Source organism: Lipotes vexillifer, unplaced genomic scaffold, assembly GCF_000442215.2.
Source record: "Lipotes vexillifer unplaced genomic scaffold, Lipotes_vexillifer_v1.1 scaffold2225, whole genome shotgun sequence".
Taxonomy (NCBI): Eukaryota; Metazoa; Chordata; class Mammalia; order Artiodactyla; family Lipotidae; genus Lipotes; species Lipotes vexillifer.
Genome location: NW_006798684.1, coordinates 471,630 through 482,089, shown reverse-complemented (window position 1 = coordinate 482,089; position 10,460 = coordinate 471,630). Strand labels below are relative to the sequence as shown.

Below are 10,460 nucleotides of genomic sequence, written 5' to 3'. Positions count from 1 at the left end.
AAAAAGACACATGCACCCCAATGTCCACTGCAGCACTATTTACAATAGCCAGGTCATGGAAGCAACCTAAATGCCCATCTACAGATGAATGGATAAAGATGTGGTACATATATATAATGGAATATTACTCAGCCATAAAAAGGAACGAAATTGGGTCATTTGTAGAGACGTGGATGGACCTAGAGACTGTCATACAAAGTGAAGTAAGTCAGAAAGAGAAAAACAAATATCATATATTAAGGCATATATGTGGAATCTAGAAAACTGGTGCAGAAGAACCAGTTTGCAAGGCAGAAATAGAGACACAGATGTAGAGAACACGCATATGGACACCAAGGGGGGAAAGTGGGGGTGGTGGTGGTGGGATGAATTGGGAGATTGGGATTGACATATATACACTAATATATATAAAACAGATAACAATAAGAGCCTGCTGTATAAAAAAAAATTTTTTTTAAGAAAAGAAAAGCAAAAAAGTCTTCATGAGAACTTAAAAAAAACTTTATTTCATTTGCTTTCTCTTCTTTAAACTGGCAATGCAATGAAAACTTCAGGTTAACTGAGGATTTAGTAAGTTATAATTCTGTTAATAGATGGACTATCTTAGGCCTTTAGAACAAAGGCAGATTGTATTCTGATTCCAGCCATTTCAGGGACCTCTGGTCTGACTCAGCCCCTTTCTTCTTAGGAAGGCACATATAAGCTAATCGGCTTTGTGGACCAACTGGCAGTTCACTTCAGCCAAGTCGGAAACCTGATCCCCAAAGACTCGGATGAAGGACGGCGACAGCACTACCTCGAAGAGTTAGCAGCAGGTAAGCCTCTGGGCCAGCCTGAGGCTGCAGCCTAGAGCGTGGTCCCCTTTCTCTGGTCACTCTAGGGAGGAGATGGCTAAGCCAGAACTTTGCAGAGCCTCTTCTTACATAAAGTCTAAGAGCTGGCTGTCCTGGGTAGGTCTGGGAGCTCACCCATGAGGCTCAGGCCAAGGAGAACCCTGGGGAAGGCGAGCTCTGAAAGGCAGAAACCAAGAAGGCCTTACCCTTCCAGGGGATGGGGGAGTGGGCTGGACTTAGAGCTCAACACCAATATCCTACCAAGGTTCCCAGGAGTCCACCAAGGTGGTGACTTCAGAAACAGAAATCCTTGAAGAAGAAGAAGAGCCCAAGGAAGCTGAAGCTGGGAGTCAAACAGATGTGCCTGCCGCTGAGGTTCAGTATAATGTTTCTCTCCATCCCACCCCTTTCCCACTCCAGCTATGGCTGGAGGCTTCAGGGGTGGCTCGCCGGGGCTGGGGGCTGAACGTGAGAAGTCAAGAGACCTCAGGTGCCAACACCTCTGGCATAATCACTCTCTCCCACTTCCATCCTATCCCAGGACACGACTTCTCCCCACTCCCCATCCTGCACCACCACCTTCTCACAGCTGAGTCCTGGTCCTGTGGTCTTTCTTTCCAGGCACCTGAGAAAATGGCCGAAGAAGAATCGATGACTCCTAAGCAGCCCAAGGAACGAAAGCTCATCAACAAGTTCAACTTCAGTGAGAGGGCCTCACAGACCTTCAACAACCCCCTCCGGGTAGAGCAAGTCCCCCTCCCCCGAGCCCCTTCCCCTCGCAGCTCCACACTGTGCGTAGCGGGGAGGGAGCAGGCCTGACCCAGCAGCAGCAGCCCTCAGCCTGGCAGGTGACAGGGTGGATGGAAGAGTTTCACTCTTCCGGGGGAGCTGGGAGCATGTGTTCAGGTCCCAGTAAGTCATCCAGGCAGGAGTTCAGGGGGAGTAACAAGGAGGCTGGATTGCTCTACTGAGAGCCTTAAACTTGAATTGGGCCTTGAAGTGAAGGTCAGGATTTGGGGAAGGAAGGGGAGGCCAGAATGTGCCACGGAGTCAAGATTAGGAGCCAGTCTGACTGAAGTTGATGGTCTCCATGATAGACTAGCTGGTAGTTCCCTGGCTCATGAGTGTGGAGGACCCTGAGTACCAGGCTGAAAGAATCTCTCAGGGTTTCAGGTGAGAGACTCACGTATGTTGAGGCAGTGTTCTCCACAAATCAACCTGAAAGGAGGGCAGAAATCTACAGGGTGGGGTTTCGGTGGCTCCTAACCACCTTCTGTAGTCCCTAACCTGACGTTCAGTAATTTGGGTGATACACAATGGGGAGGGGGTGCATTCCCCTGGTGGAGTCACAGACCCAACTATTAGGGGGAAACCTTCTCAAGGTGAGGAATATTAGCCCAATGGCCTGCCAGGGGTTGACCTCTGGTCCAGCATTGGAGGCTGGCCAAGGGCTGAGTTCTTGCAGATCTGTTCATCCCCCTCTTGGAGTTCTTCCTGGTTGAAACTGGCACAGTCAGGCTTCATTGCCCCTACTTTCTAGCTTAGGCTTCTTCTGAAGGAGCCCTGGATGGAAATTTTAGGCTTTCACCATGTCATTTTGTCCTTTGCCCAGGCCATTCTTTAATTCCCCAGTGCTGTGTCCCACCCCTTCCTCAGCTCCAACAAAAATGCTTCTCCTGTGGATATACCATTGGGTTAAGTGAGAAGGAGTTGAGGGCTTTCTGTGGGTCACCTGTTGTCACTGTTCTCTAGGACCGAGAATGCCAGATGGAGACTCCTCCCAGGACAAACTTTGCAGCCACAGCCAATCAGGTGAGACCCTGGGCCAATCTAAAAGCCATCACTCCCTCCCCCTCTGTATCCTTGTCTATCTCCCTTGGCAACAAGGGAGACTGACGTGGTCAAAGATCCCTCTGGAAATCTGCCCTCCTCATCCACCCACCTCCCTGCTCCTTGTCTAGTCTCTGAACTCCAGGCACATGAGACAGTAGGTCTCCACCCAGAGAGCTCTATATCAGCCCAGGGCAAGACTGTCCAAGGGGGAAACAGGTATGGCTTCTGGAAGTTCCTGCAAACTGGGAAAAACATTCATTCCCCCGGATTCTCTACAGCCTGTGGCACCTCACGGCTGACTCTGAAGTGTTAGCACTCTGACCCTGCCCATCCAGCAGCCTTCAGTGTTCCTGCAGACGCTCCTTCCGCCTCAAGTCCCACTGGATAGCCATGCTGATTTGGGCAGGATATGGTGCCAGGTGACCTGAGCTCAGCGCCCAACTCTGCTGCTCACACTGCAAGATCCTAGGCAAATCATGTCACCCTTAATGCCTTAGTCTCTTTCTCTGCCAAATCAGGATGACAAGCAGCCTCACAGGGTTGTTGGAGGGCTCTGAATGAACACTGAAGTACAGGGAAGTGTGGAGAACTGGCCCATGGGTGAATTATTAAATGCAAGGTGTGCCTATCTGGCCTCCAGGGAACAGTGGCTGCTCAGATCTGGGGAGCACACAGTGCGGCCTGGGGCATTTGCCCAGCCCCAGATCCATGCTGCTTCCTCTGCTACTATCCTTGGGCTTCTCTTACTGTCAGAGGCAGTTAGTAGGGGTTCTCTTACTTTTGGTTATCTTTTTATGCTGATAAGTTTTGCTCAGGGCTGTAGACAACCAACCTGAGCCAATATGTTTATCCCATCCCTACAGGGGGAGTCATTTTTTAAATTTCCTAGTTCAGAGTCTCATAAATCACTAAGAAAACTGAGCTAGCTGATCTTTGCCCATTTGTTCTGCCCTAGTGGAGGTGGTAGGCTGGAACGATACTGATCTCCAGCTGACAACTGAGCCCCTGGGTTGCACGATGGAAAGCCCAGCCCCGGGGTGCTCTGAGAGCCCCTTCATTCCTGTCCTAGAGCTGACAGTTATCAGGGAAGACAGACACTGAATACCTAATTAAGGTGGGCCAAGTAGAGGATACTATGAAGACCTGTGACGGGCTGAAGATCGACTCCTCAAGCCCTAAAGGCTGAAGAGGAGCTGGCTGGGTGGAGGTTTTGCCCTAAGATGATCCTTCTCATCTCTCCCTTGCCTAGTGGGAGATCTATGATGCCTACATAGAAGAGCTTGAGAAGCAGGAAAAGACTAAAGAGAAGGAGAAGACAAAGACCCCAGTGGCTAAAAAAATGGGGAAGATGGCGATGAGGAAGATAACATCTATGGAGTCCCAGGTTTGGTGAGGGCTCCCATGGCTCAGTCACAGAGAATGACTGAGTGGTACCTTGGCTCCTGGGTAGACAGAAGCCTGGCTGTCTGTGAGACTTCACAGACACTTAAGGCAGGATGCTAATGATACTTATGAACAGTTCTTTCCTTGTGGGAAGGTGTGAGGAGAGCTATAACTGCCTCTGGCATTCCACAGATCACCCCCAATTTTATATAGGTCTGGAGGCTAGCAGGAATTCAGGATTGTTGGGCTAGGGGGCAACAGAAGACGTGAATGTTATTAAAAGCCTGATGTGCACCCTGGAAGAGCTTGGGAGTCTTCCCAAGGCAGAGTGGCATGTGAGGATAAGGCACCACCTCCCTGGCCAAAAGTTCATGGGGTTTGGGAGGGTGATTTTCTCTTGGACCTTCAGTCTTTGGGTTTACTTGCACTCAATTCTTCAGGTCCAGGAGCCAAGTCAGAGCTGATCACAGCTGATCATAGAGTCCAAGCCAATGGGTATTGCAACCCTGCGTTGGATTTGCCATGAAGAGCTATGCAAGAGTCATAATAGAGGTCATGGTTGGGAGCTCACTGTGGGTGTAGCCAGCATAGGTTTGGAGATCATCATGGAAGTTAACAGTGATAGGTCACTGCAGGGAGGGTCACCACAGGGACATGTTGAGGCGCCACATTTGTCCCTTCAATAGAGAGAGAGCTGGGTCAGGAGCCAGAGTCCCATTATGGAGATCAGGATGAGTTTGACGTGCAATGGGGAGGGAAGGACAATGTCCACAAGAAGCCAGGGTCAAGTTCAGCACCTCGGAGAGCTCCCAGACAGCTCTCAGGGAAATGGTTCTGCTCCACTCCAAAATAGAAGCCAGATCATACTCTTCCTTTGTCTGAAGTATGCCCACTTCCACTCAATTCCATGCCCATGAAAAGTCACATTTTAGGGGAGGTTTGAGGGTTCCCGGCCCTGGCTTAATAGGAACTGCCCAATTCAGTTTCATTTAATCACAGAGCAAGCACTTGGTGATCATGACGATGCTGAGTACTGGAACCCTGAGGTGAAAGATAAGTCCCTGCCCTGCAGGTTGCCCTGTCCAGACCCTTAACTTTCCTTGCACCGTTCCCTAGATGTTAGGGGCTTCAGAGGGGCTGTTGGACTGGGTCCAGTTTCGCTTGAAGGTCCATCAGGGGTTTGGCTATGGGCTCTGGGACCTTGGTTAAAGAAACCTTAACTGCAGTCACCAGGACCCACAGACCAGAAGAAAGATCCATGTGACTGAGACTGAAAACTGTCCTTGGGTCTCAGCCCTACCAGAGTTGGTGTCTAGGGAGGCAGGACCACACTGGGTTCTTCCAGCTTGGCTAACATGAAAGGCTGTGATGCAGGCAGATTCCAGCCCTCTGATCCAAGAAATACAGTGGAACAGGACACTGGGGGTATAACATAGCCAGTTAATACTTTAGTATTCTATTCAACCTCCCCCACAGGGGAATTGATCTCTAACTGGGAATCCCAAGTACTGGGCCAGGCTATCTGTAGAGCAGATCGGGGTTAGCAGTTGCCTTCCCCTTTGCTGAGGCCCAGCACATGAACAGAGTGATACCCCTTTCTCAGAGACCCAGATCTGATGAGGTTGGTATAAAACCCAAGTGTGTGGGAGGAGAGAAAGCAGAATAACTTCATGATACTCTGTCAGAAGGTCTGCAGTGGTAGATCTCAGGTTTCTGTCTCACTAATGATTTGGGTAAATGTACAGAAATGAATGTAAGTTTGTCTTATCTGAGAGATTAAGACAGCAAAGGGGGAAGGGGCTCAGAGGCCACAGGTTCAGTCAGAACCAACAAAGAGCTGTGTCTGCTCAAGTAGCGTAGTTTCCGGAACAATACTCTCTCCTCAGAGCGCATGTGGATCCCTGAGCCTCCCAGGACCAGGAAAGGGTGGTCAAGCTGGGTAGGAACTGGCTTTCTGTGTGGGGCTGAGAGCACAGGCCCTAGAGTCCACAGATTTGAGTGTACATCCTGGCTTTGCCATGGAGCTGGATTTTTCTAAAACCTGTTCCCTCATCTGTAGGCAGCCTAATGACACCTGATCTGCAAGACTGTCGTGAGAACCCAAGATAATATATGCACAGCCCCTAAAATAGTACTTGCTTGATACTGGTTGACAGGTGGTGGCTGTTAATATGCCATGCATGGCTGATGAAACTGGGAGGGTTCGCCTGAAGGAGTGCTGACTCGAGGAATGAGGCGCTGTCCTCCTACAACAGAGGACCTAGCATCTGGCACACAAGTCTCTATGGCTGGAAGAGAGTTAGGACCATGGGTATAAGACCCAGGGAAGTAGGTTTCAGCTAACAGGCTGTCTTACCATACAACATACTGCCTGACTTGGGGAGAGATGTTTGCCAGGAAGCTGCTGAGGGGGAAGGATTCCTGCTTTGGGTCAGGGAATAGGGAGTAGTGGCTGGGACCAGGTGAACTCTGAGAGTTGTGATTATAAGACTCCAGTGAATGTCCTTGGTCAGTTTTCTGAAATAAGCTTGGAGTCAGTTTGAAAACTGATGAGAGAGTCTCAAAGGCAGTCCCCCATGTGTGACTTTGTAAGTAATCCCCCACCACACTGGGCCGCATGTTTCCTCTGACACCACCATCACCATCACCACCGGGCACTGGGTTACTAACACCATGGTGCTTATTACATTTAATCCTACAACGACCCCATGACGCAGGTGGCATTATCCATCCCCACTGTATCAGAGTACTCTAAAACACAGAGATGTAATTTACCTAAAGTTGCCACTCTGCTCCTAATCTGTGGGATGGGATGGGGATGCAGGTCCGTGTAGTCCCAGAACCCATTCTCTTAACCACTGCCTGACACTGTCAGTCCTGGGCAATCTCATCTTTGAGAGCCATGGGCCTGGCCCTCTGGAGCCCCTCTGGAGGGCTGTCCACTCCGCTGGTTCATTCCTGCCACCTGCCCTAAACTCTTCAGGCCCTTCTTGCCAGCCCCAAACTCTTTGCTCCTCTTTTAACCTGTTAAATGGTTTACGTTATGGAATTTCACATAATGATGATCTTGTTTTTTTGTTCAGAATGAGTCATTTTCCCCTGACATGAAACTTCATGCTTTCTCCTTGGCCTGGGCCGTGGGCAGGGCCCTGGGTTAGGAGTCAGTTCTGCCTTGTACTCCCTGTGTAAAATCAGGTCTCTTTCCTCTCCCTGGGCCTCGGTGTCCTCCTCAACTCTTGACTAAATAAGTTGGACCAGAAGATCCCTGAGAACTTTAACAGGAGCCCCTGTTGCTCAGGCTGGTGAAACTTCTGTCCCTACCAAAGAAGTCTCCTAACTACCCTGTCTGCTGTCCCCTCCAATACCCCTCCTGGGCTCTCTTCAATGCCCTGTCTTGTGCTCAGAGATACGCCTTCCCCAGAATAAGCTCAGGATGAAAGAGCAGGAGGCAGGCTCTGCTCAGGGGCCAAGTATGGCAGTGCAGACTCCTTGTGCCACTTGTGAGCTGGGCGTTCCCAGAAGAGGATGTTGGGGAGAACTGGGCCTTGAGGCACAAAGAGATACCTTTACAGAGCTATCTGGGGTGGGTGGTGTCAAAGAGGCATCGCTGAACCAATTGTAAGTCAGGGCTGTGGCTCAGGGCACGACCTTCCAGATGCTGGCTTAGGACCTGTGGCTCCTGTATCTCCACAGAGTGATGACATCACCAAAGTGACCCAAGCTGCTAAGATCGTGGAGCGGATGGTCAACCAGAATACATATGATGATGTTGCTCAAGGTTAGATTTAAAGTGCTGGCAACTACTATTATTACCTGTATTAAAAATCCCTCATACAGGGGCTTCCCTGGTGGTGCAGTGGTTGAGAGTCCGCCTGCCGATGCAGGGGACACAGGTTCGTGCCCCGGTCTGGGAAGATCCCACATGCCGCGGAGCGGCTGGGCCCATGAGCCATGGCCGCTGAGCCTGCACGTCCGGAGCCTGTGCTCCACAGCGGGAGAGGCCACAGCAGTGAGAGCCCCGCGTACTGCAAAAAAAAAAAAAAAATCCCTCATACAAAATGAGTATTTGAGTGTCCCATGCTAGGTCCTACAGGTGCAAGGGGAGAAAAAATAATCCCTTCTCTGGATGTCACTAGGGAGATAAGACTTAACACAGGTCAAACAGGAACGATGGCATAAGAAAAAAATGGGTGAGGTGATGAGATCTGACAATGGTGCAGCAAAAAATCTGCACATTAGTGATTTAATAGCATCTTTCTAACAATCCTGGGAGGCGGCAGAGCAGAGATTTTTATCCCTTCTTCACACACGACAAAGCTAAGGCCAAGGCCACCTGACTAGTGAAAGGCAGAGAGGACCCAAACCTAGGTCTTAAGCCACCTAATTCTGTGCTCTGTTCTCTACTCTGTCCAGCTTAGGGACCATATAAGTGATAGAATGCAGACAGAAACTGCTCTGGGGATCCTCAAGAATGGAGGAGGGGAAGTGAGGAGTGGCAGCAGTCAAGGAAGGCTTCAGGGAGGGCTGAGCTGGATGCCAAGGGATAAGCAGAGTTTGAGTGGGAGATTAGCAGAGGGCAGGTGTGCTGGGCAGGAGACAGCATGAGCAGTGACTCAGCGGTGAAAATGAATTGGAAAGGACTCTGGGAACAAGGGGCAGCAGACTCAGTGACCCCGACAGGGGCTCTGTTGGAAAGTGGTGAGAGTTCAGGCTGGAGAAGTGGTGGGGGCCACTTAAGGAAGGGCCTCGAATGTCAGGCAGGGAATCTGAGCTTTCTCTGCAGAGAGTTCAAAGATACTGTCCAGGCAGGGACACAGTCCGAGGAGAGCAGGGCTGAAGGAGGGTACCACTGGGCAGAATACAGCGGCAGAGGCGAGGGTGAGGTTCCGGTGTGGGTAGAGTGGACCTCACTGCACCTTACCCAGAAGACATCATCAGGGTTGGAGAAAAATGTGCAGTTACAACAGTGAACAGCAAGCACCAGCCTTCCCTGGGAATGGCCTATGTACCAGGCGTTGTACTGTGCAATTTACATGTATTATTCTATTTCATCCTGACAGCCACACTGTCAGGTGAAAACCACTATTATCTCCATTTTATAGATGAGACATTCAGGCTGAAATGTCACCACTTGTTCGAAAACACAGCTAGTGTGAGGTGTGAGCGGCACAATCAGGACTCGAACACAGGCCCCCTGGATCCGTAGCCTAAGCACTTTAGCACGAGGCCACAGAGCCACTGAGCTGGAAGAGACATTTCAAATAAACACTCAATAGGTCTATGTGAGTGATTAATTAGTGACGAGGTGAAGAAAGAGATTGATTCAGAAAAGCTTAAATCCTGGGGGCCTGGGAAATTCTGGTGTCTTTGACAGAGCCAGGGAAACGGAATCCTTCCCATGGCATGAACAGCACATTCCCAAGTGGCTTGTATTTCCCTAAGAGGTTGTGCATTTATTTGGAGCAGCTGCCTCCCCAGAGCTGGCAGCTCCCCACTGCTGGCTGGTCTCCTCTGCTGACAGCCCAGGGCTCTTCTTGGTGACTTGATGCTCATTGCTCACCCATGGGACAGAGAAACCAGGGCTGCCAAGACCAGCAGCCTAAACAAGCCCCCTTGTTATCATTCAGGCTGGAAAACGACCTTGAGTGCTTTTCAAAGCTGTCAAAGTACACGGCAGCTGTGAATGAATTTGTCACTCACACAGCTTGGCTTCCTGAAACCCAGATTCTGCAATCAGCCCACCAAAGAGCTGCAAACATGATTAATATCCATGGAGAAATTGGCCTTGGTGAACCTTTTTCATCTATAAGAACACAGTCACAGAAAAATGCATTGAACCTTGATTTTTTTTAATTGCATATACACTTTTCCCTTTGGGAAGAAGTGAAAACAGAGAAGAGTTACCAATTAATCTCCTCTCTGAAAGGAAGTCTTTTCAAAGATAGTCTGAGCTCAGGGATCTCTGATGTGATCAAGGCTCATGCCTCTGACCACTCTAATTTTTTTTTTTTTTTTGTCTGAGCCATTTTTGAGGGCTGAATGTAGTCCCCAAACCTCGAAGTGTGGGGCGTTGTGAGAGAGGCTGGGGCCGTGCCTGGGCGTGTCCTTGACCACATTGGATAAGAGGATCATTTTCTAATGGGTTGGAAAGAAGACCGAGAACCATTTCCCTTCTGTTGATCTATTTTGTTGCCTTTTTTGGACAGTCATCAGGTGTCTGCTCTGTGGCTGGCCCTGTGCTAGGCACTGCAGGTCCAGAGATGAAAATAACGTGCTTCCTGCTCCGCAGAAGCCGTCTGCCGGGGGGAGACAGGCAAAAGGATAAAGAGAGGCAACGCTATGTGACACACGTTTTCAGCAGATGAGAGGCAGGGCTGGGACAGAGGAGGAGGTGAGCTCTGCTCAGCAGGA

General features: G+C 50.0%; 1 protein-coding gene across 1 annotated transcript in view; it reads left to right on the top strand.

Moving 5' to 3' along the window:
* The window catches only part of DNAI1 (dynein axonemal intermediate chain 1), a 60,762-nt gene that overhangs the window by 25,760 nt on the left and 24,542 nt on the right, over positions 1-10,460 (top strand). Inside the window, exons 5-10 of the mRNA XM_007470767.1 lie at positions 689-815; positions 1,099-1,208; positions 1,455-1,574; positions 2,586-2,645; positions 3,916-4,050; positions 7,743-7,827. Of these exons, the coding sequence (XP_007470829.1) occupies positions 689-815; positions 1,099-1,208; positions 1,455-1,574; positions 2,586-2,645; positions 3,916-4,050; positions 7,743-7,827 (637 nt within the window). The remainder of the gene's footprint in view (positions 1-688; positions 816-1,098; positions 1,209-1,454; positions 1,575-2,585; positions 2,646-3,915; positions 4,051-7,742; positions 7,828-10,460) is intronic.